Source organism: Choloepus didactylus, chromosome 14 (assembly GCF_015220235.1).
Source record: "Choloepus didactylus isolate mChoDid1 chromosome 14, mChoDid1.pri, whole genome shotgun sequence".
NCBI lineage: Eukaryota > Metazoa > Chordata > Mammalia > Pilosa > Megalonychidae > Choloepus > Choloepus didactylus.
The window spans coordinates 53251340-53278394 of NC_051320.1; the positions used below are offsets into that span (position 1 = coordinate 53251340).

Sequence of the window (27055 nt, forward strand, 5' to 3'; positions counted from 1 at the left end):
CTTTTGCCCTTTTTTCTTTTCTTTTCTTTTCTTTTTTTTTTTTTTAAGCCAAGTCTGAAACTAGCTGGGAATCTCCCAAACAAATAAAAAAGAAGAAAAAAGCCAGACGGGAAACGTGAATATATTTTTCCTGAGTTGGACATGTGTTTGCCAACACTGTCTTGAAGATAATGCTGTTTATGCAATAATTTGTGAACATGTACAGAGTTTTATATAAATTGCAACCAGTTTTTAAAACAAAACTGTGAACACAACCACCATAAAAATGGAATCAAAAGAGAGTTAATTTATGAAATTAAAAGGTCAGCAGAATATACTTCAGTGCTGGAAGACACTTGGGAAAGTATTTTCAATTTAACGAGAACGATCTTAATTTAAGAATATTATCCTGGTTTTACAACAGTGCCCTGTTTACAACAGATTGTGCCCTGTCTCATCTGCAACTGAGGAATAAAGGATTCTGATTAGAAGAGAGGGTTGCCTACAAATTAGTAGGTACCTCTTGGATCTTATGCACGGAACTTGTACCATTTAAATCTGTTTTATGCTTAAATCAAAGTGCTTTGATCAAATGCATAATCTGCCATTTCTTTACATATTTGTTGGTAGTAGTTTGTATTAAAGGAATCACAAGTGCAAATAAAAAGTCATTTATCATTTGTTTAACTAAACTGTCATGGTTTAGTTTGCAGTTTATAAAAGTAAGTTCTTAATTAAAACATTGAAAATGCAGTTGACACTTATGGCTTATGAAGTTATTTTTGATAGTTTTATATTACTTGAATTGTTCAAAGTACAGTATATTTTAAATTAAGAAAAGTAAACTATGTGTATTTGTTTTATTCTTTTAAAGTTCAGATTCACATTGCTCTTGTTTATGATTTGAAAACTTTTTTTAGGCAAAATCAACTTACGTCTTTTCTTTCCCTAGCAATTAATGTTTATCTGTGTCAACTCTTCTTAGTTACTATCACTTTTTTTACTTTAAAAATGAAATCATTCACAAACTAGTTATACAGACAGAACTTCGAGAATTTGATAAAGAAGAAAAACTAGCATCAGACAGCTTTAATTGACATTGTCAAGACCTCCAGTTATCAGGAATCCATTTTTTTACTGCCTTAACCTGTAGTGTGTAGAATATGCATCAATTTCTTGAAGGATTAGTGTTTTTATAAGAATTTTCATGTAATTATTGCAATTGTGGTCAAATAAGGAGCAATTCCTGCTTGAAATTGTTTTGGTTAAAATGATGTGTGAGATGTTTCACCATTTTCAGGCACTGTGTAATTCTATCGTAATAAACTGGCAGGTATCTTTGTAACTATAAATAGTGCATGCTCAGCCATGTACACTGTAAATAGCCTTTACCAAACATGTTTGACAAGGACCATAATTAACATCACTTAGTGAATTGTGATATAGAAAAAAAAAGCCATGATTTATTTGATGTGATTGGCTTAATCGTTTTTATGTGGCACCAAGAATGAAACTGTTTAACAGCTGTAACCAATGGTACCGATCTATCCATCCAATGTTGTCTTTCTTATATTTGATTGTGGTTTGATAGTATTGCATTGTCAGACTAGGAAAGCTAAAGAAACAAAATTGTTTTTGTTTTGCTAAAGACTGGCCTTATTAATGGACAGCTTTCCTAACAAGCATTTATTAACTTTTATACAGGTGTTAACATCTGTATCAGGAACATGGCAGTATGTTTACATGTCAGAAGTTTTGTTTAATTCAATGATATTTCTAAGTTGATTTGTTTAAATAAATTCAGCAAATGGATAGCATTGTTTTATTTGCTTCTGTATGGGGGTAAATAATAGCTAAAGTGCCAGAAATGGATTTCTTCAAATGACTTTATTCTGTTAGCTTTATATAGGTATTTCCTAAGTAGAACCAAGGATTCATAAGTTTGCCAGCACTTTGTAAAGTATCACAAAGGAGAAATTGATAGGGAGTCTGTAATTTTGAAATGTGCCAAAAGGTCTATGCTTAAAAAATTTAATTGAACTCTCTCAACTCTACCTCACCATTTTCCTTATCTTAGAATTCTGTTGTCTCTGTCAAATGATGGACTTTCTTATTTCTCCAGCTTATTATCTTCTCATTCAGCCACCTACACTAGGTGTTAGAAACACCATCTTTTGAAGAGAGATGTATTGTAGAGAGGTGGAGAAACACATTGCTAAGTTGGAGTGGATTCAGTATGGAGATGCCTCCATCTGGTCTCTCAGGCTCAAGAACTAAGATGTGGACTTTATGTTTTAAGGGATGGCAGCTATGTGGCTGATAAAATTGATGCATTTATTCTCTTTTACATGGATGAGGTGCAAACTGTTTTGCTCAATAAAGTGTCATTGTTTTTCAGTGCTCCCTCCCATCCCATAAGATCTTTATTTGATATCAAAGCAGTTTCTGGCATCTGAACAGAAGAACTAGTTTTCATTTATCACCTCAGACAGCACTAAAATCAAAGTAGTGAGTCAGAGAGGAGAGGGAGGCTTTTTGTTCCTTAGTGGCTGGATAGATGCTTTCTGAACTGTTAGAAGAGAGATGACTGACTCCCTCAGACTTTGTCTGCCCTGGAGGGGAATCTTGTTCCTATTAGCAAACAAGGCCTCCTAGAGAAATCACTCAAAAGTATCCCTAATCCTGGTCTGTATCCACATACTTAATGGAAATCCTTCTCTACCCTGGAGCAGAGAGAGTAGTAGTTTAGGGTTTCCCAGACTGGAATCCTGCCTTCCAGTACCTTGTGTTGAGCCAAACAACAGTTGAGAGAGTCCAAAAAAGAAGTATTGAAATACAGTGTCATTAATGTAATTTACCATGTTTACTTTGTGCATGAATTTTATTGGGCGGAAGTGGTGTGGAAATAATTCATCTGAATCTAATGGTATTGTTTCATAGGCTAATCTGGTTTGTAGTGGGGTCAAAGATACTGCAGGGCAATATTTAATTACAGAGCTTAGTTTTTCTTAATTAAAAAAGTCCTCTATAAATATACTGTGAAGTATCTTTCAAAACATAGAATTTAGGTTTAAGATGTCTTACAGATGTCTTATGTTTTCCTGTAAACTTATTGCACAAACTGGAATTACTTTCCAAAAGACTTAGGGAATGCAAATATGTTATTTGTAAAATGCTTTCAGAATTGTAAATAAAACAAACCACTTTTGTTTAAATTGCTCATTACAGTTCTCTTATGGGAAGGGACTTGGTTATTTTGCATCCTAAGTTAGTCTGATGGTGATTAATTTTTGTTCTTAATGTTTTTAATATCCCTGTTGGTGTGACACACAAATCTCCATGTAAACATCTTGTGCCTTATGTCATTTTAGCAGTAGATGTAATTGCTACTAGGTGCGATACAGCACTTGTATATAAGGTAACCTTATAGGTTAAGGAAATTAGACTCAAATTGAGGTTGTGTTTTAGGATTAGGTTTAGTTGTGTCCCGAAAAAATAGTGACTTAAACAAGATAGAAGTTTATTTCTCTTGTGCATAAAAGTCTGTAATACAATTCTGGGCTAATATAACACTCTGCAGGGTCCGGGATCCAGGTTCTTGCCATCTTGTTGCTCCTGGTTCCCAACATTTGACTTTCATGTTAGGATTGAAGATGGCTGCTCCACTTCCAAACTTCATATCAGCATCTCAGCCACCTGGAAAAAGGTGATGTCCCTTTCCTTTAAGAACAATTCCTAGAAGTCACATATATCACATAGGCTTACATTATATTTACCCAAACCTAGTCACTTGGTCCCATTAGCTACGAAAGCAGTTAGGAAATAGTAGAGTGGTTATTCTAGGTCATCGTGGGCCAAATTAATTTTGAGGATTTTATTACGGAGGAAGAAGAAAAGAATTGGATGTTGGGCACAGCTAGCAGTCTCTGTCACCGGGTTGACTTAAAATTGTGTAAATTGTGCACCAAAGCATCACATTTGAGTTAGATTTACCTTTTCCAGCTAAGCAAAAAGTCTTTTGGATGGTACTCAGAGTAGCAGCTAATAATGCCCCAACTCCTATATAATAAGATCTGGAAAGAATTTCTGCCACTCAACAATTCTAGAGACAATCTGAGAGAAACTTGGTAGCCTGCTCTCACACCTACATTACAAATATAGATTATTATTACAATTTTTAATAGAACTACCCTGTTATATAAAGTAATCTTTTTTTAAAAAATTACAAAGGCATTACTCCTATTCCACTCTTTTTAAATAGTCTAACAGAACAATGTAGCATCAAGACGTGAGGTATATTCCAAGTCATTTGCTAAACTAATAATAGTTAGGTTTGTGAATAAGTTTATTTGAAGGAAAACCAAATTCAAGGTCATCCCCATGGTGATGACATCCTTATTTGTATTTAGATGTACTTTCCTCCTTTATTTCAAAATGAATATGTGTAAGGCATTCAGAATGAGTATGTGTGAGGTACACGAATTATAAAACAAAACAAACACTTCTGAAAACATTCTGCTTAAGAATATCACCAATAGAGAGAGATGGGGGCAAGCTTGACTTTTGTTGTTCTTTAGTTACAGCGTAAAGGGAAAAAGGACATGGATGAAGATGGCTGGCCTCAAATGTCCTAGGTTGACGTGAATCCTTTTTGGTGATAGAACTGGCTAAAGGTCCCAGGTAACATCTGGCCTGGTATTGAAAAGATGCTAAGGCACCCTCAGTGCACAGTTAGAGACTTTCCGACAGATCACAAGGTTTATGTCAATGACAGCAAGAGCTGTTAGTAACCTAAGATGGTGGGATTGTGAAAGATTTCTAATCTACTGTTAAGCTTTATAATAATTTAAAAATACTGTGGGTTTATCTGGAGAAGTTGGAGCTATTACGATTGCTAATCAAAATTGAAATGACCAATATAATGAAAAATAGGATAAAACCTGCCATAGCACTGGGACAAGGAAAGGGAACGTCCAAATACCAGAAACTTGGGGGTCTTTGTTATCAGCAAATAGAATCCAGCAATGTATCAAAGAAATAAAACAATGTGATTAAGGATACACTGTGAGTAAATGTCAGGAAATCTATTAACATATTTCGTCACAAAATTAAAGCAAAAAAAGTAATCATGACACTGTGCTGAAGAGGTATTAAATGAAATTCAACAGCCATTCCTAATTTAGGTGTTGTTTTTTTTTTTTAAATAGATGATAAGTAATTTCCATTAAAATCAGAGCCAGGCAAGTTTACCTGCTAGTCAACATTGTCCTGAAGGTACTAACAGATGTGATAAGGAAAAAAATTTTTGATACAACATTGGAAAAAAAGGGAGAAATTATCTTTTTGTTCTGATTGTATACCTGGAAAGCACAGGAAATTCTAAGAAAAAGTTACCAATGCCAAGAAGAGAATACACCATAGTGGGGATAAGCACCTAGAAATGGAAATAAATTTCTAGAGAAAATCAAGGCCAAATGAAAACTAAAATTGGAGGACAAAAAGCAGTCTAACGAATGAAAAGCTGTATCATATTCTTTATATGGAAAACAAACCGTCAGTATTTCCAAAGTATATAAATTGATTTTTTGAAAGTACCTCAAAGATTATGAAAATAATGTTTGAGAAAGATAAAAAACAGTAGATAGGCAGCATGGGGGGTGGGAGCAAAGGATTAATTTTATGAATATCAGATTAAAATATGAACCAGGTAACAGATTAAGGTATAAAACTGCTTGAATCAGGGTTCTCAATTTTTAGAACTCAAAATCAACTGTAGCTAGTTAAAGCTAAAAATACTGCATTAACCCCCAGAATATCTGGAAGAGCCAGCAATCCAGGCCCTTACACAACCAATGGGAGTTTAGTAACACCTCACTGTGGTTTAAATTTACATATCCCTAATGGCTAATAATACTAAATTCTCTTCATGTGCCCATTTGCTAGCCTTATATCTTCTTTAATGAAATGTCTGTTCATGTCTTTTGCCCGTTTTCTAATTTGTGTTTTGATTTTCTTGTGTCTGTTTGATTTTGAGAATTCTTTACATTTTCTAGATTAAATTCCTTTGTCAGATACATGGTTAACAAATATTTTCTCCCCGCCTATAGCTTATCTTTTTATTTTCTTAACAAGGTCTTTTGTAGAGCAAAGCTTTTAAATTTTCAAGTTCAATTTAACTTTTTCTTTTCTGATTCATGCCATTAGTGTCATGTCTAAGAATGCTTCACTGAGTCCTAGTTATTTGTTTTCTTCTAAAAGTTTTATAGTTTTATATTTTACATTTAAAACTATGATCCAGCTTGAGTTAACTTTTTTATAATGTGTGAGGTTTGGGTTGAGGTCCATTTTTTTTTTTGCCTATGGATGTCCAATTGTTCCATCACCATTTGTTAGAAAAACTATCCTTCTCCTAATGAATTGCTTTTGCATTTTGGCCATACATATGTGGCCAACCATGTATACATTTAAAACTTTGTATGGTAAAATACCATATATACAAAGTGAGTAGTCAAATGGAGTTGGAAAAAATATGCAATGCAGTTAACAGATTACAAGCTATTAGTTACAATACATAAAAGCAATTAACCAGGGGATAAAAAAAAATGAGAAAAATAAGTGAAGGATGGGAATAAGTAATTCATTAATAAGCAAATAAAAAATGGTCATCAAAAAGATTTTTAAACACTCAAACATATTAACCTCAAGAAAATACAAATTAAAGAATGATGTCATTTCCTACTCATCAGACTGCCAAGAGTTAAAAAGAGCCATAATTCCCCTAACTCATTCTATGAGGCCAACATCACTGTTAATACCAAAGCCAGATAAAGATACCACAAGAAAAGTACAGAACAATATTCTTATGAATATAGGTGCAAAAATCCTCATCAAAATACTAGCAAGCTGAATCAAACAGCATATTAAAAGAATTATACACCATGATCAAATGAGATTTATCCCAGGCATGCATGGATGTAATACATCACGTTAATAGAATGAAGGAGATAAAAAAAACACTTGATAATCTTGATGCGGAAAAGTCATTTGACATAGTCCAGCACCTCTTCATGACAAAACAATTTTAGGAAGCTAAAAGTAAAAGGAGTCATTTGACATAGTCCAGCACCTCTTCATGACAAAACAATTTTAGGAAGCTAAAAGTAAAAGGAAACTTCCTCAACATGATAAACAGCATATATGGAAAACCCACAGTTGACATCATACTCTAAGATGAGGAATAAGACAATGTTGCCCATTGTTACCACTATTATTCAATATTGGACTGGAAATTCTAGCCAGAACAATTAGGCAAGAAAAAGAAATTTCAAAATTGGAAAGGAAAAAGTTGAACTCTCCTTTTTTACGGACAACATGATCCTATATATAGAAAGTCCCTAAAGTCTATAACAATGCTACTAGAGCTAATGAATTCAGCAAAGTGGGGTACAAGACCAACACACAAAAACCAGTAGTGTTTCTATACACTAGTAATGAGCAAATAAAAGAATCAAATATCTGAGAATAAATTTAGCCAAGGATACTTACACATGGAAAACTACAAAACATTGCTAAAAGAGATCAAAGAAGACCTAAATAAATGGAAGGATATTACATATTCATGGATTGGAAGACTAAATGTTGTCAAGATGTCAATTCTACCCCAAGCAATTTACAGATTCAATGCAATCCCAATCAAAATTCCAACATGCTTCTTTGCATAAATGGAAAAGCCAATCATCAAGTTAATTTGAAAAGGTAAGGGTAGTCAAAACTACCCTTAAAAAGAACAAAGTTTTGGAACTCACACTTCCCGATCTTAAAACTTATTACAAAGTTACCATGGTCAAAAAACATGGTACGGGGTGGGGGGCAGGGCAAGATGGTGGATTGGTGAGGTGTATGTTTTAGTTACTTCTCCAGGGAAGTAGGTAGAAAGCCAGGAACTGCGTGGACTGGACACCGCAGAGCAATCTGACTTTGGGCATACTTCATACAACACCCATGAAAACTTGGAACTGCTGAGATCAGTGAAATCTAAGTTTTTGCAGCCAGGGGACCCACACCCCTCCCTGCCAGGCTCAGTCCCGTGGGAGGAGGGGCTGTCAGCGCCGGGAAGGAGAAGAGAGAACTGCAGTGGCAGCTCTTATCGGAAACTCTTTCTACGGATCCAAACCCCAACCATAGATAGACTGAGACCAGACACCAGAGAATCTGAGAGCAGCCAGCCCAGCAGAGAAGAGATAGGCATAGCAAAAAACAGCAAGACAAACTCAAAAATAAAAGCGGAGGCTTTTTGGAATTCTGGTGAACATAGAAAGGGGAAGGGCAGAGCTCAGGCCCTGAGGCTCATTTGCAAAACCCGAAGAAAAACTGATCTCTCTGCCCCCTGGATCTTTCCTTAATAGCCCTAATTGCTTTGTCTCTTAGCATTTCAATAACGCATTAGATCTGCCGGAACAGCCCTTTTTTTTTCTTTTTTTTTTTTTTTTCTTTTTTTCATTTTCTAAAACAATTACTCTAAGAAGCCCAGTACAGAAAGCCTCGAAGACTTGCAATTTGGGCAGGTCAAGACAAGAGCAGAACTAAGAGAGCTCTGAGACAAAAGGCAATAATCCAGTGGCTGAGAAAATTCACTAAACACCACAACTTCCCAAGAAAAGGGGGGCGTCCGCTCACAGCCATCATCCTGGTGTACAGGAAACACTCCTGCCCATCACCAGCCCCATAGCCCAGAGCTGCCCCAGACAACTGAATGTGACGGAAGTGCTTACAATAACGCATACACCACAAAATTGGGCGTGGACATTAGCCTTCCCTGCACCTTCAGCTGGTTGTCCCAGAGTTGGGAAGGTGGAGCAGTGGGAATTAACAAGCCCCATTCAGACATCATTTCAGCAGACTGGGAGCCTCCCTACACGGACTGGCAGCCCAGAACCACCCTGGGGGGACAGCACTCACCTGTGACAAAGCACAGTCATCCCTCAACAGAGGACCAGGGAGTGCAAGGCCTGGAAGAGGGACCCACTCATGCCAATACCAAGGACTTGTGGGTCAGTGGCAGAGACAAACTGTGGCAGGACTGAACTGAAGGATAAGACTATTGCAGCAGCTTTAAAGCTCCAGGAACACCAGGGAGATTTGGTTGTTAGAGCCACCCCCCTCCCTGACCGCCCAGACACACGCCCCTTATACAGGGCGGGCAACACCAACTACACACACAAGCTTGGCACACCAACTGGACCCCACAAGACTTACTCCCCCACTCACCACAAAGACAAAGCAGGGGAGAACTGGCTTGAGTGGAACGGGTGGCTCGTGGACGCCACCTGCTGGTTAGTCACAGAAAGTGTACTCCACAAAACTGTAGATCTGACAAATTAGAGATAAGGATTTCAATTGGTCTTCAAATCCTAAAAGAACCCTACCAAGTTAAGCAAATGCCAAGAGGCCAAAAACAACAAAAAATTTTAAAGCATATGAAAAAAACAGACGATATGGATAACCCAAGCCCAAGCACCCAAATCAAAAGATCAGAAGAAATACAGTACCTAGAGCAACTAATTAAAGAACTAAGGATGAACGATGAGACCATGGCATGGGATATAAAGGACATCAAGAAGAGCATGGAACAGGATATAAAGGACATCAAGAAGACCCTAGAAGAGCATAAAGAAGACATTGTGAGACTAAATAAAAAAATAGATGATCTTATGGAAATTAAAGATACTGTTGACCAAATTAAAAAGATTCTGGATACTCATAGTACAAGACTAGAGGAAGTTGAACAACGAATCAGTGACCTGGAAGATGACAGAATGGAAAATGAAAGCACAAAAGAAAGAATGGGGAAAAAAATTGAAAAAATTGAAATGGACCTCAGGGATATGATAGATAATATAAAATGTCCAAATATAAGACTCATTGGTGATCCAGAAGGAGAAGAAAAGGGTAAAGGTCTAGGAAGACTATTCAAAGAAATTGTTGGGGAAAACTTCCCAAATCTTCTAAACACCATAAATACACAAATCATAAATGCCCAGCAAACTCCAAATAGAATAAATCCAAATAAACCCACTCCTAGACATATTCTGATCACACTGTCAAATACGGAAGAAAAGGAGCAAGTTCTGAAAGCAGCAAGAGAAAAGCAATTCACCACATACAAAGGAAACAGCATAAGAGTAAGTAGTGACTAGTCAGTAGCCACCATGGAGGCAAGAAAGCAGTGGCACGACATATTTAAAATTCTGAGAGAGAAAAATTTCCAACCAAGAATACTTTATCCAGCAAAGCTCTCCTCCAAATTTGAGGGAGAGCTTAAATTTTTCACAGACAAACAAATGCTGAGAGAATTTGCTAACAAGAGACCTGCCCTACTGGAGATACTAAAGGGAGCCCTACAGACAGAGAAACAAAGAAAGGAGAGAGAGACATGGAGAAAGGTTCAGTACTAAAGATATTTGGTACGGGTACATTAAAGGATATTAATAAAGGGAAAAATATATATGACAAACATAAACCAAAGGATAAGATGGCTGATTCAAGAATGCCTTCACGGTTATAACATTGAATGTAAATGGATTAAACTCCCCAATTAAAAGATATAGATTCGCAGAATGGATCAAAAAAAATGAACCATCAATATGCTGCATACAAGAGACTCATCTTAGACACAGGGACACAAAGAAATTGAAAGCGAAAGGATGGAAAAAAATATTTCATGCCAGCTACAGCCAAAAGAAAGCAGGTGTAGCAATATTAATCTCAGAAAAAATAGACTTTAAATGCAGGGATGTTTTGAGAGACAAAGAAGTTCACTGCATACTAATAAAAGGGGCAATTCAACAAGAAGAAATAATCATAAATGTTTATGCACCCAAAGTGCCACAAAATACATGAGAGAAACACTGGAAAGACTAAAGGAAGCAATTGATTGTTCCACAATAATTGTGGGAGAATTCAACACATCACTCTCTTCTATATATAGATCAACCAGACAGAAATTGAAATTGAAAACCTAAACAATCTGATAAATGAATTGGATTTAACAGACATATATAGAACATTACATCCCAAATCACCAGGATACACATACTTCTCTAGTGCTCACGGGACTTTCTCCAGAATAGATCATATGCTGGGACATAAAACAAGGCTCAATAAATTTAAAAAGATTGAAATTATTCAAAGCACATTCTCTGACCACAGTGGAATACAATTAGAAGTCAACAACCATCAGAGACTTAGAAAATTCACAAATACCTGGAAGTTAAACAACACACTCCTAAACAATCAGTGGGTTAAAGAAATAGCAAGAGAAATTGCTAAATATATAGAGACAAATGAAAATGAGAACACAACATACAAAAACCTATGGGATGCAGCAAAAGCAGTACTGAGGGGAAAATTTATAGCACTAAATGCATGTATTAAAAAGGAAGAAAGAGCCAAAATCAAAGAACTAATGGATCAACTGAAGAAGCTAGAAAATGAACAGCAAACCAATCCTAAACCAAGTAGAAGAAAAGAAATAACAAGGATTAAAGCTGAAATAAATGACATAGAGAACAAAAAAAAACAATAGAGAGGATAAATAACACCAAAAGTTGGTTCTTTGAGAAGATCAACAAGATTGACAAGCCCCTAGCTAGACTCACAAAATCAAAAAGAGAGAAGACCCATATAAACAAAATAATGGATGAGAAAGGTGACATTACTGCAGATCCTGAGGAAATTAAAAAAATCATAAGAGGATACTATGAACAACTGTATGGCAACAAACTGGATAATGTAGAGGAAAGGGACAATTTCCTGGAAACATATGAACAACCTAGACTGACCAGAGAAGAAACAAGACCTCAACCAACCAATCACAATCAAAGAGATCCAATCAGTCATCAAAAAGCTTCCCACAAATAAATACCCAAGGCCAGATGGCTTCACAGGGGAATTCTACCAAACTTTCCCAAAAGAACTGACACCAATCTTACTTAAACTCTTTCAAAACATTGAAGAAAATGGAACACTACCTAACTCATTCTATGAAGCTAACATCAATCTAATACCAAAACCAGGCAAAGATGCGACAAAAAAGGAAAACTACCGGCCAATCTCCCTAATGAATATAGATGCAAAAATCCTCAACAAAATACTTGCAAATCAAATCCAAAGATACATTAAAAAAATCATACACCATGACCAAGTGGGGTTCATTCCAGGCATGCAAGGATGGTTCAACTTAAGAAAATCAATCAATGTATTACAACACATTAACAAATCAAAAGGGAAAAATCAAATGATCATCTCAATAGATGCTGAAAAAGCGTTCGACAAAATCCAACATCCGTTTTTGATAAAAACACTTCAAAAGGTAGGAATTGAAGGAAACTTCCTCAATATGATAAAGAGCATATATGAAAAATGCACAGCCAGCATAGTACTCAATGGTGACAGACTGAAAGCCTTCCCCCTAAGATCAGGACCAAGACAAGGATGCCCGCTATCACCACTGTTATTGAACATTGTGCTAGCAGTGCTAGCCAGGGCAAGCCGGCAAGGCAAAGAAATAAAAGGCATCCAAATTGGAAAGGAAGAAGTAAAGCTGTCATTGTTTGCAGATGATATGATCTTATATCTGGAAAACCCCGAGAAATCGACGATGCAGCTACTAGAGCTAATAAACAAATATAGCAAAGTAGCAGGATACAACATTAATGCACATAAGTCAGTAATGTTTCTATATGCTAGAAATGAACAAACTGAAGAGTGACTCAAGGAAAAGATACCATTTTCAATAGCAACTAAAAAAATCAAGTACCTAGGAATAAACTTAACCAAAGATATAAAAGACCTATACAAAGAAAACTACATAGCTCTACTAAAAGAAATAGAAGGGGACCTTAAAAGATGGAAAAATATTCCATATTCATGGATAGGAAGGCTAAATGTCATTAAGATGTCAATTCTACCCAAACTCATCTACAGATTCAATGCAATCCCAATCAAAATTCCAATAACCTACTTTGCAGACTTGGAAAAGCTAGTTATCAAATTTATTTGGAAAGGGAAGATGCCTCGAATTGCTAAAGACACTCTAAAAAAGAAAAACCAAGTGGGAGGACTTACACTCCCTGACTTTGAAACTTATTATAAAGCCACAGTTGTCAAAACAGCATGGTACTGGCATAAAGATAGACATATAGATCAATGGAATTGAATTGAGAATTCAGAGATAAACCCCCAGATCTATGGCCGACTGATCTTTGATAAGGCCCCCAAAGTCACTGAACTGGGTCATAATGGTCTTTTCAACAAATGGGGCTGGGAGAGTTGGATATCCATATCCAAAAGAATGAAAGAGGACCCCTACCTCACACCCTACACAAAAATTAACTCAAAATGGACCAAAGATCTGAATATAAAAGACAGCACCATAAAACTCCTAGAAGATAATGTAGGAAAACATCTTGAAGACCTTGTATTAGGTTGCCACTTCCTAGAGTTTACACCCAAAGCACAAGCAACAAAAGAAAAAGTAGATAAATGGGAACTCCTCAAGCTTAGAAGTTTCTGTACCTCAAAGGAATTTGTCAAAAAGTTTAAGAGGCAGCCAACTCAATGGGAAAAAAATTTTGGAAACCATGTATCTGACAAAAGACTGATATCTTGCATATATAAAGAAATCCTACAACTCAATGACGATAGTACAGACAGCCCAATTATAAAATGGGCAAAAGATATGAAAAGACAGTTCTCTGAAGAGGAAATACAAATGGCCAAGAAACACATGAAAAAATGTTCAGCTTCACTAGCTATTAGAGAGATGCAAATTAAGACCACAATGAGATACCATCTCACACCAATTAGAATGGCTGCCATTAAACAAACAGGAAACTACAAATGCTGGAGGGGATGTGGAGAAATTGGAACTCTTATTCATTGTTGGTGGGACTGTATAATGGTTCAGACACTCTGGAAGTCAGTCTGGCAGTTCCTTAGAAAACTAGATATACAGATACCCTTCAATCCAGCGATTGCACTTCTCGGTATATACCCGGAAGATCGGAAAGCAGTGACACGAACAAATATCTGCACGCCAATGTTCATAGCAGCATTATTCACAATTGCCAAGAGATGGAAACAACCCAAATGTCCTTCAACAGATGAGTGGATAAATAAAATGTGGTATATACACACGATGGAATACTACACAGCAGTAAGAAGGAACGATGTTGTGAAACATGACAACATGGATGAATCTTGAAGACATAATGCTGAGCGAAATAAGCCAGGCACAAAAAGAGAAATATTATATGCTACCACTAATGTGAGCATTGAAAAATGTAAAACAAATGGTTTATAATGTAGAATGTAGGGGAACTAGCGATAGAGAGCAATTAAGGAAGGGGGAACAATAATCCAAGAAGAACAGATAAGCTATCATGGGTAAATTTAATGTTCTGGGAATGCCCAGGAATGACTATGGTCTGTTAATTTCTGATGGGTATAGTAGGACCAAGTTCACAGAAATGTTGCTATATTAGGTTACTTTCTTGGGGTAGAGTAAGAACAGGTTGGAAGTTAAGCAGTTATCTTAGGTTAGTTGTCTTTTTCTTACTCCCTTGTTATGGTCTCTTTGAAATGTTCTTTTATTGTATGTTTTTTTTTTTAATTTTAAAAAAATTTTTTTTTTATTTTTCATACAGTTGATTTAGAAAGAAAAAAAGTTTAAAAAAAAAAAAACAAAACAAAAAAAAAAACAAGGAAAAAAATATACAGAACCCCCTTGAGGATCTGGTGGAGAATGCAGGGGTATTGGCCTGCCCTACCTCAATGGTTGCTAACATGCCCACAGACATAGGGAACTGGTGGTTTGATGGATTGAGCCCTCTACCATGGGATTTGCCCTTGGGAAGACTGTTGCTGCAAAGGAGAGGCTAGGCCTCCCTATAATTGTGCCTAAGAGCCTCCTCCCGAATGCCTCTTTGTTGCTCAGATGTGGCCTTCTCTCTCTAGCTAAGCCAACTTGAAAGGTGAAATCACTGCCCTCCCTGTATGTGGGATCAGACACCCAGGGGAGTGAATCTCCCTGGCAACGTGGAATATGATTCCCAGGGAGGAATGTAGACCCAGCATCATGGGATGGAGAACATCTTCTTAACCAAAAGGGGGATGTGAAAGGAAATGAAATAAGCTTCAGTGGCAGAGAGATTCCAAAAGGAGCCGAGAGGTCACTCTGGTGGGCACTCTTATGCACAATATAGACAACCCTTTAGGCTCTAATGAATTGGGATAGCTGGTGGTAGATACCTGAATCTATCAAACTACAACCCAGAACCCATGAATCTTGAAGACAATTGTATAAAAATGTGGCTTATGAGGGGGGACAGTGGGATTGGGGGGGCCATAGGGATCACACTCCCGTTTGTCTAGTTTGTGGATGGATGAGTGGAAAGGTGGGGGAAGGAAACAAACAAACAAACAAACAGACAGGGGCACCGAGTGTTCTTTTTTACTTTAGTTGCTCTTTTTCACTTTAATTATTATTCTGGTTATTTTTGTGTGTTTGGTAATGAGGGTGTCAGGGATTGATTTTGGTAATGAATGTACAACTATGTAATGGTACTGTGAACAATCAAATGTACGATTTGTTTTGTATGACTGCATGGTATGTGAATATATCTCAATAAAATGAATTAAAAAAAAAAACAAAAAACATGGTACTGACACAAGAACAAACATATGGACCAATGGAATAGAACTGAGAGCTCAGAAATAGATTGCATATTTATGGCCAGCTGATTTTCTTTTAATTCAGTTTTACTGAGATATATTCACATGCCATGCAATCATCCACAGTGTATAATCAGCTGTTCACAGTACCAATATATAGTTGTGCATCATCACCACAATCAATTTTCGAACATTTTCCTCACTCCAAAAAAATAAGAATAAAAAATAAAAGTAAAAAGTGAACACTCAAAGCATTCCACCACCCCCCCCCCCAACATACACACATCCCACCCTATTTTTCATTTACTTTTTCTCCCCATTTTCCTACTAATCCATACACGGATAAAGGGAGTGACCCGCCAGGTGTTCACAATCACACAGTCACACTGTGTAAGCTACATACTTATGCAGTCGTCTTCAAGAATCAAGGCTACTGGGTTGCAGTTTGACAGTTTCAGGTATTCCTTCTAGCTATTCCAATACACTAAAAACTAAAAAAGGATACCCATATAGTGCATAAGAGTACCCTCCAGAGTAACCTCTCAACTCCATTTGATACCTCTCAGTCACTGAAACTTTATTTTGTTTCATTTCACTTCCCCCTGTTGGTCAAGAAGATTTTCTTAATCCCAGGATGCTGGGTCCAGGCTCATCCCCGGGAGTTGGCCCGTGTTGCCAGGAAGATTTACACCCCTAGGAGTCATGTCCCACGTAGTGAGTTCACCTGCCATGTGAGCTTAGAGAGAGAGAAGGTCAGTTGATTTTTGACTAGAGTGCCAAGTACACTCAGTAGAGAAAGAATAATCTCTTCAGAAATAATGCTGAGAAAACTGGGTGTCTATATGCAAAACAATGAAGGAGGACCCCTATCTCACATCAAAAAGAAAAATTAACTCAAGATGGATTCAAAAGGTATCAAAGGGTGCAAATGTTTCCCTGTCACCCCATCCTTCAGCCACCTAGTTCCACTCTGCACAGGCAAAGAATATTTCTAATTTCTTGAAAATTCTTCCAGAGCTATTTTATTTCAAATTCAAGAAAATAAGCATGTGAGTATGTGAATGTATAAATATTTATTTTTCCTCTTTTAAAATAAATGTTAGTATATTATACACCGTATTTTTCACTTGATAGTGTATCTTGGAGATCTCTCTACATCACTCCATAAAGAGCTTCATCATTCTTTTCATCCCAGTATCATGCCTCATTGAGTGAATATACCATAATTTATTTAATCAGTTTCCTATTGGTGAACATTTAGGTTTTGCCTCTCTATTTCTATTACAAGCAATGCTGTAGTGCATAATTATCAACCTGCCAGCTTTCTTCATGTATGAGTATAGCTGAAGATAAAATCCTAGGTAATGGAGTTGCTAGGTCAAATGATATGAGCATTTGTAAATTTGATAGATCACCAAATTGCCCTGAGAGAGTTTAAATCAATTTACACTCCTATTGGCTACATATGAGAATGCCAGAATTCCCTCATTTTATTCAATACACTATATTAACAAACTTCTTTATTTTGCTAATGAGAAATCAGCACTTCTCTTATTATGTGTAAGACTGAGCATCTTTGCATATGCTTGATTTATATTTACATTTTGTCTGTTCAAATTGTTTGCTGTATTTCTATTTGTTGATCTTTGTCTTGTTGATTTTTATCTGTTAAGGATATTATCCCATTTTGATATGAATTACAACTAATTTCCAGGTTTGTTTTTGTCTTTGACTTTATTTATAATAGTTTTCCCAAGTAGAAAATTTTTATTTTTATGTAGCTGAACTTTTAAATTTTTTATTTTATAGCTTCTAGGTTTTATAGCATAGTTAAAAGGCCTTGCCCACTCAGGTTATTAAATAACTTCCCTATGGTTTCTTCTAGTGTTTTTCCAGTTTGATTTTTAGCATTTAAATTTTTTATTCGTTTGGAATTTATCCTAGAAAAAGGGATTGTAACCAAGAAATTAGGATTTCAGGGATGATTGTGATTACTGAATCATTATATAGATATTCCTTTTTTACTTTTTGGTATATTAGAGTAGACAGAGGGAAATACCTGAACTCTCTCAACTATAATCCAGCTACATTGATCTCTGATAATGATTGTATAACCTTTATCTCCTGTGCCCTTGTGATTGTAAAAACTTGTGACTGACCCTTACTTGTACCCATTTTATCCCGTTTTTCGACTTTAGAGTTTTATGATCACTAAAGACAGCCCCTAATGTTTATTAGTGAAGGGCCTTGGACCCAGCACTAACCCACCCAAATTCCAAAGCTATCTTGATAACTGAAGCTGGATCCAACCAAAATGGCCCCACCCTGACATGCACAGTAGCTTAGACTTCAACCTTTATACCTCATTATAATACTAAAAATCATGCCCATCATCATATTAAGGCTGCCATTTTCTTACATACATTCTGTGACTTAGCATGTAATCAATCAGTCTGCATAATCAGTAATTAGATCACCTCTAATTACGTCATCTGGAGCCATTGTACTCATTATCCTAAAACCTGCCCATCTTTTGATACTATAAAACTATCAAAGTTACTGTGGTTCAGGGAGACAGATTTTTCTGCTCTCCTGCTTCACACCTTGCTATAAACTCTTTCTCTCTTTGAAACCCCCATGTCTCAGGAGTTGGTCATTTGAGCACATCAGGCCGAGAACTCACTGCTTTTGATTGGTATCAGGATGAAGTAGAGATCCAACTTTATTTTTTCCACATACTTTCCCTATTTGATGAGAATAATTTTGAGCTGGAGACTCATAAAAAGGCAGTTGCCTAGTTTTAGAGAATATGGAGAACTATGGAGTGCAATTTACCATGTTTAATTTGAGTCAGTGACATATTACATTTATAAATGTTATATTTGCAAGGATAAGAGGAAGAATTCTGCATGTTCCCCCCTCCATATACTTGCATGTCATCCAGGAAAGGGTGACTCCTGAATCTACAGAAAGAAACAAACAAAAAAAACATTTAAAAAAAAAAAAAAAAAAAACACACATAGGTACTTGCCAAGTCATTGGAAGGGGTAGGCAAGCAGGTTCTAAGCTGGGCCCCAGGAGGCCACCACTGGAGCCACTGAGTTCAAGAAGACGCTGCCTTATGTATGAACTGACTTATACATAAGATGTCCTTTGTCATAGTGAAAGATGGGAAACAATCCAAGTACCCATCAAGAGGTACCAGTTAAATAAATTATGTTACATTCAAAGATGGAATTTTGTGCAGCTGTAGAAAGGAATGAGGCAAATAAAATAGAGGTTTTCTATCTACTGGTATTGCATGATCATCAGGGTATATTTATAAGTGAAAAAAAGAGAGAAAGATTCTGCTCTTCACACTCCCAAACCTTCTGTTTTCAGTTTGCTAATACTGCCGTTATGCAAAATACCAGAAATGGATTGGCTTTTATAAAAAATGGGGGTTTACTTGGTTATAATTGACAGTCCTAAGGCCAAAAAGTGTCCAAACTAAGGCATCAACAAGAAGATCCTTCACTGAAGGAAGACCAGTGACATCCAGAACACCTCTCCTAGCTGGGAAGGCACGTGGCTGGCGTCTACTGGTCGTTTGCTCCCATGTTGTTTCAAAATGGCTTTCTCCAAACATCCTTCTGTCCACAATTCCAAGCATCTCTAAGCATCAGCAAGCATCTGGGTCTGTGTCGTCTCTTTTTAAAGGACTCCAGTGATCTAATTAAGATGTGCCCTGAATGGGCGGGGCTGCACCTCCATGGAAATATCTAATCAAAATGTTTCACCTACAGTTGGGTGAGTCACATCTCCATGGAAACAACCTAATCCAAATATCCCACAAGACTGGATTACAACATGGCTTTTGGGGGGACATAATATATCCAAACTGGCACACCTTCCATTCTAGTCCTTTTACAATTGGATTACAATTTCACTTTCACCTTCATCTCCTACTGCTCCCCTTCTCACACACCAAGCAAGCTGGTCACGGTAGATCCTTCCTGAGGCTCTTGCTGTCTAGCCCACCCTAAATATCCTTCCCCCACTCTGCCGTCAATTTCTGGGCCAGCACCATCCAACAGAACTTTCTGCAATTATGGAAATGTTACATAGCCATGCTGTTCAATACGGTAGCCGCTGGCCCCTTGTGGCTATTGAGCACTTGAAATGTGGCTAGTGCAACTGAGAAACTGAAATTTTTATTTAGTCGTATCATATTTAATTTAATTTAAAATAGCTACATAGGCAGTCACTTCAGATCCATATTAGATACCACTTCCTCCTGGAATCCTAGCCTGAGCCTCCTCAGTCTTCATCTCAAACTCTTCCACACACACGCACATGTACACACGAGTGTCCACACACACTCAGACTGTCTCTCCCCGGTCTGCACAGCCGTGGCCTTCATCTGCACTGCACATCCTGCGGCATTCAAGACACTCCACGCTACTGCTGCCCCATTTTCCTGATTCCACTCCCGTGAATTCTCTGAGGCCAATGTTTGTCGATCCTCTTTCCACCCACAGTGACTTTCACACAGTAGGAATCTCTAAGAGCCTGGTTTTGTTTTGTTTTGTTTTGTATATATTTTGTTTTTAAACTTAATCAAAAAATTAAAAAAAAAACATTTCAAACAAAACAAAACAAATAACCTAAAATAACTACATTACTTCCAACATGTTCTTACCATACGCCAAGAAAATGAACAAAACCATAGTCATTCCTGAGCATTCCCGTATCATTAAGATTACCCTCAATATCTTATCTGTTCTTATTAAACTATAAGAGCCTATTTTTTTTCTTTTTTATGTTTTTGTTTTTGTTTTTATTTTCCATTAAAAATATCTTCATTTTGAAATACACCTAATGCAAACTATGGACTATAGTCAACAGTAACATTGTAACAGTCTTCCATCAACTGTAACAAAGATACACACCAGTGCTATGCGTTGATAATAGGGGTGTGTAAGAGGTATAGGGTTTTTCTTTTTGGAGCAATTAAAGTGTTCTAAAATTGATTGTGGTGATCAAAGCACAACTCTGTGCTCATACTGAGAGCCATTGAATGTACACATTGGATGGATTGTACAGAGTGGGAATAAAACTGCTTTAAAAAGTAAAATTTAAAATAACAGAATTTATGAAAATAAAAAAAAAATTAAAAACCTCATTTTGAATCAGGAGTCTTACACATAACTCATAAGAAAAAAAAAGGTTGCAAATATGCAGGAATGATTGATGTTTTTCAGTAATGTGATAGTACATGTGAACAATCTGGTTTTTGAGAACCTGGCATGCTACCGACTTTGAAAAGCAAGACAGGTAGCATGTTCTTTTTTTTTTTTTTTTTTTAATTAAACTTTTTATTTTGAGATAGTTGTAGACTTATGCGGTCGCAGTTGACTCGTCTGGGGGGGGGGGGTGGCGGCCGGTTGCTAAATCCTAGGCTCCCAGGATTGCTCGGAGGGTACCGGCGGCGGGGGCTCTTTCCCGGAGGCGAGGGCGAGGCGGGGGACTTGGCCAGGTCCCCGGCGGGGTGGCGTGCAAAGTATGGAGGGCGGCGAGAAAGGAACAGGCGGGACACGGTTCTTTTAGGGTGAAGAAGCCAAGAGAGTTTATTAGGGGAGAGTACAAGCTTATATTGGGCGTTTAGAGGGCGGGGTAGCTGTAGAGGTTAAAGGCTTGGATTGGTTCTGAGAGGGCGCGGAGGTTGATTGAAAAGGGGCGAGAGTTGCTCCGGTAACGGTGTCTGGCAACAATGTATGCGCACTGGTGGTGATGGGAGTTGCACTGACAACGGGGAGTGTCCGGGCAAGATAAGGGGGTGGGGAAAAGGCGGTTCCCTCCGGCAAGCCTCCCCTAACAGTGTTATTTTGGGTGAGGAAACGGGGCCTGCCTCCGGCCTCACTTTCCCAGGCCCGGGGGGCTGCGGAGGGCGCTGTCGCCCGTGCCCACCACCCTCCCCAGGGGCTGATCAGGTCCCCCAGCCCAGGCCCGCCAAGTTGAAGCACGTAATCAGTGTCCCGCAGACTTACGGGCAGTTGGAGGAAATAACACAGCAATCCCACTTCACTCAGTTTTCCCCAATCATAACATCTTGCAAAACTATAGCACAATATCACAGCCAGGATATTGGCATTGATACATTCCACTGAACTTACTCAGATTTCATCAGTTTTGTATGCACCCAGTTGTGTGTCTGTGTGCATGTGTGTGTATTCAGTACTAGGCAATTTTATCACGTGTGGATTCACGTAGTCAACACCACAGTCAAAATGCAGAATAAATCCATTAACACAAGGATCCTTTGTGCTGCCCTTTTGTATTCACACTCACCTTCCCCCTTGAGCCTAACCTTGAGGATTGGCTTCTTCACTCAACCTAATTCCCTTGAGACCAATGCAAATTATCATATGTCAATAGTTCATTCCTTTTCATGGCTGGGTAATATTCCATGGTCTGGCTGTACTGTGGTTTAACCATTCACCTGTTGTTTCCAGTTTTTGACTACTATGGACAAAGGTGCAGTGAGTATTTGTGTACACATTTTTGTGTGAACTTAAGTTTTCATTTCTCTGGATTAAATGCCTAGGAGTACTATTGCTGGGTTGTATGGTAACTACATGTATAGCTTTGTGAAAATCTGCCACATTATTTTCCAGAGTGGCTCTACCATTTTACATTCCCAGAAGAAAAGTTTTTAAAATAAGTTTCAACTTGAAGATAAGTTCAACTCCTTGTGAAAATCAGATGTGTTATTAAAATTAATTCACTGGAGACCAAGGTGAACTCTGGTCTCCACATTAGATTCTCACACTGCTGAGTAACAGACCATAAACTATACCTGGGGATGACTGATTTGATTCATCACCTAAAGCTTGATCATGTCAGAAATAACTGAAATAAAGGAAAAGTCCAGAAGAGACATCTCCTCATGCAACCTGTGGATAGCTGATTAAAATGTAGGGAAGGTTGTGAGTTCTGGGTCGATCATGATGAATAGGGAGACATAAGAAAAAGTAACAAAGATATTTTTCATGGTGAAATGTTAAGCACTGCTGAATTAAAGAATTATAAACCCAAATTCTTTAAGATAGCCTCGATTAAAATCAAAGTGTAAGCCAAAGAACACAAATTTCGAACAGCAAGATCCTTGAGATATTGAAAGTCTGTGAACTTTGATATGAAACTTTGAGAAGAGATGCAATGACCAAGCCACTGCCTTGTATTAAAAAGATAAGGAGAAAGGGTTAGAGAATATTCCAAGTCAGATACCTTGATGATATTAACAATAAACATAAGCCAGTTTGAGGTAAAAGTCCACCTTGAAAAAATATATATATACACACACACACACACACACACTATATGTACATTATGCATATATATATTCTGATGTTGCCACCATAAATTGAAATTCTTTGCAAGAAGCTCTCTTTGAAAGGTTTTACTTACTCTAATATTAAATGTTAAATAGTCTTTAACTTCATGGCTACAATGCAGTGGAGTCTAAAGTATTCAGTCACATAAAACATGAAGTGGTGTTTTGCAAAAGGAACCAAAACACTATGTTTCAGCCAGTCTTTACTGTCTCATAAAGCTCAAAAGTAAAGATGATGGAACTTTATCACAAATGACCAAACCCTGATCTGAGAATCTGAGAATAAGCATCAAAAGGCCATCACTCCTTTTTTAAACTTTTTATTTTGAAATAATTTTAACAATTACAAAAATAATACAAAACCCACAGAGAACTCCAACACATCCCTCACTCAGATACCCATATCCACATTTTGCCACATTTGCTATATCATTCTATCTATCCATCTGTCAACCTTTCTCTCTGTCTTTATCTATCTATTTCTATCTTTGTTTTTCGAAACATTTGGGAGTAAGTTGTACACATCATGCTCCTTCAACACTTAAAATTGAAGGGAGTCACTTTCTTGAACTCCCCTCTACCCAGTCCCCTCTTGCCTTTTGAGAATGGAGGCTGGGCAAAGAATGGAAGAATTCTAATTATTTCCCAATCCCTGTTATCTCAGGGAATGTCATGCCTGGGTTTTACTTGTTTGTTTGTTGTAGGAAATTGTGTTTACTTATTGCATGTTTGTAATAGGAAGTTGAGTTTTCTAATATGTAACCCACTATCTATGACTTCACTGCTCTCTTCAAACTCACCTTGACCAGTATAAAAACTGTTCAGCCTTTTTGCTAACTCAGTATTTCCCGATCCCCTGTTTCATGAAACACTTTTAGGAGTTCCCACCAGGTGAGTGTCAAAACTATGTTCCACAGTCAAAGCTTAGGAGTTGCAGCATACTGTTTCCTTTCTCCAGGGTTCACCATTTACATCAGCATATTAGAACTTTAGAAAAGTCTTGCATCAAAAAAAAAGGGTTTATTTCATTAGTGGTCCCAAAATACATTTGGACTTGGGACTCTTTTTACAAGGAATGCCAAGTAGCATTCTGAAAACTTATTGACGGATGTTGAGTTGACGTTTTCCCATTGCCCTGGAACAGACCACTGAGGCAAAGCTGAGGACCAAGGGGCATTATGTAGCCCTTGTTCTAGAGAGAACTGCCATCCCTGGGACAGAACACCTGGGGCATCCTCCTGTCCACGCCCTCCCACTTCCTCAGTCCCCAACACCCACCTGAAAATACCAGGGAAGAGGGAGGGGGAGGGAATCATAAGAGTAGGATGTTGGTGGGTTAGAGCAGTACACTGTGGCTTAACCAGCCCCCCACCCCCCACTTTGTAATGCAGAGGGCGGGGTGTCCTTCACCACCTCCCCAGGCCAAATGAAGAGGTGCTCGGAGAGCATGGTGCCTGCAAGAAGGTCTGCCTGGAGAACTCACACATCTGGGTGCCCCACCCATGAAGGCCAGTGATCGTCAATGATGAGCAAAGAAGCAAAGAAACCCTTGAGAGAGGATGAGCAGTCAGCTAGAAAACAGTCTCGAAAACCTGTCTCCCTCCCACCTGGCCATCCTAACACATTAGAGAAGCGGGAGTACGGAAGGGTGGGGGAAGGTGTCCCAGGGGCCGATCCCAAGGTGGGAGAGGGAGAGAAATGGAAGCACAGAGCACACTCCACCCTAGGTCATGGAGCCTGGTCAGTGCAGGGGGAGGGCAAAGAATGCGACTTAAACTGGAGCTGTCAACTGAACTGGACTTCCAAGTACTGAAAATGACTGGGAAGTGATAGAATCTTCCAGAGATGTCTCTAAGGGACAGGAAAGGAGGATTCAACAGAAAGTGGATGAAGGCTTTGATGGGAGGAAAAAAAAAAAATCACTTTGGGTTTGGATCCCAAAGCGCTGACACTAATTAGCAAACTAGTCATATATTGTTTGAGACCCTAATTTGAGGCATGCTGCTTTAATGTCTCTCTATCAACATGACCCTAAAAAACACAGATGAGCAGAAAAATGGTTTAAGATATAGATATAAACAAATATGAATATTTTTTGTGTGTATTGTGGAGAGCCGTCTCCCGGGACGGGCATAGCGCATGCGCTGTAAACCTGCTCCAAAGTCCCCCCGCCCATCGAATGAGCCAAGATGGCGCCCATATCCTGCTTCCGCTTATGACGTGCACACTCACTATTCCTATCTGCCAATTGAGTGCATATGCGCGGCGCTAGATCATTGGTTATGAGTAGAGTACTTAAGAGTTTGCCCAAGCGAACCTCGGGGAGACAGCCCACTAGGAGCCGTACCTGACGGCCACATCGAGGCTGCTCTCCCGCGAGGCACTCTGCCCCGCGTGGAAACCTGTAACAGAGAATGCTTATCTAGCTTCAGTAAAAGACTTGCTCTCGCAACCGCCGTGTGGCTCGAGTCGTGACTTCCAGCCAGGTCAGTTTGCGTGGTCTGCATCTCTCTCTCTCTCATCCCTTGTTTCTCCCCTCGCCGGCCGGGGAACAGGGGTCGAGCGGGGCGGCGCCGGACAAGTGGTGGCCCGTACGGGGAACGCTCCTCCTCCTGCCTCGCTCTCGACGGTCCCTCTGTGAGGAGAGCAGCGCTGCGCATCGAGCTTACGGCGGACTTCCCGCGCCTGATCAACGCGAGAAGGTGAGTGCGTCTTATTACATGATAGTTAGGGCCCGTGGGTTTTCAGGTGACCCCGGGGGACTCGGAAGAGCTCTCCGAGTGACTGAAGTATAGTGCCGACTGCAATCATGGGGCAGTCCGGAAGTTCACCTCTCTTAGCTCCCTTAAAGAACCTTTTGAAACAACGGGGTATCTCGGTCAGGAAAAGCTCCCTTCAGCGTTTTCTTGATGATGTTGATACTTTTGCCCCTTGGTTTGCCTGCACCGGCAGCCTTAGCCTACCCTCTTGGATGAAGCTCGGTCGCGACATAGACCGAGCGCGCCAGACGGGCGTGTGTATGGACCCGATTCTAGTACCCATATGGGAGACCGTCCGTGCGGTCCTTGAACTAGAATCGGCTGCCGGCCTAAGCCCGTCCTCTGCCTTGCAAGGAGCACGGTGCGCGCTCCAAGAAACCCAGTCAGTTTCGTCAGCGGACGGCTCCTATAAGGGCAAACCGCCGGAGTCCAGTGACTCTGACTCAGAGTCAGATAGCGATACTGACGAGGAGGCGGAAGCATCCCCGCTAATTGAGTGGGAGGAGCCTCCCGCCACACCCGTGCGGCCTTCCGCCCCGCCAATGTCTACCGCTGCACCCCCAGGGACACCCCAGCTCCCAACTGACGCCTTGGGCGGTCCCACCAAAGGACCTCGCCGAGAGCTCCCTCTAGTGGCCATGCCCAGTAAATGTAATTATCCTTTGCTGCCAGACCCGGAAACCTCGATGGGCCGGTCAGGGGAGGGGCAACCTTTGCCGTACCCCCCGCCCGAGTACACAGGCCCTCAGGACCCTTTGCCATTAGGTAGTGGTGGGAGACATTTCTGGAGATGGAACCCTTTCACAACATTTAGACCTTTTGGCGTGCTGGGTGGCTACCAGCCACTTGAGCCGCAGCCAGTCTCAGAAATGTACCCGGTTATTATCAATCCCCAAGGTGGCAATCAGCACGAATCATATGATTACAAACTATTGAGGGAATTGAGGCAGGCCGTCCATCAGTATGGCCCCAATGCCCCTTATACCTTGAACATGATCGAGAACCTCTCTGCTCTAAATCATACACCCGCAGATATTTTTCAGCTAGCCCGTGCTTGCTTGCCATCAGGCCGATTCATAGATTGGAAAGCATGGTTTGAGGAGTTAGCTGAAGAGCAGGCCGCAAGGAATGCGGCAGGGAGACGTGGCGGGTGGAATGCTGACATGCTGTTGGGGAGAGGCGCCCATGCCCAGAACCAAACGGGTTTCCC

The 27055-nt window shown here is 39.2% G+C and overlaps 1 protein-coding gene across 5 annotated transcripts in view; it reads left to right on the plus strand.

Annotated features, from left to right (window-relative positions):
• The window catches only part of MTDH (metadherin), a 76207-nt gene extending 73013 nt beyond the window's left edge, over positions 1 to 3194 (plus strand). For all 5 annotated transcript variants that reach the window (XM_037802364.1, XM_037802360.1, XM_037802362.1 and 2 more), the window contains one exon: positions 49 to 3194. In XM_037802364.1, the coding sequence (XP_037658292.1) occupies positions 49 to 87 (39 nt within the window). In that variant the 3' untranslated portion in view covers positions 88 to 3194. The remainder of the gene's footprint in view (positions 1 to 48) is intronic.
• The last annotated feature ends 23861 nt before the right edge of the window (positions 3195 to 27055 follow it).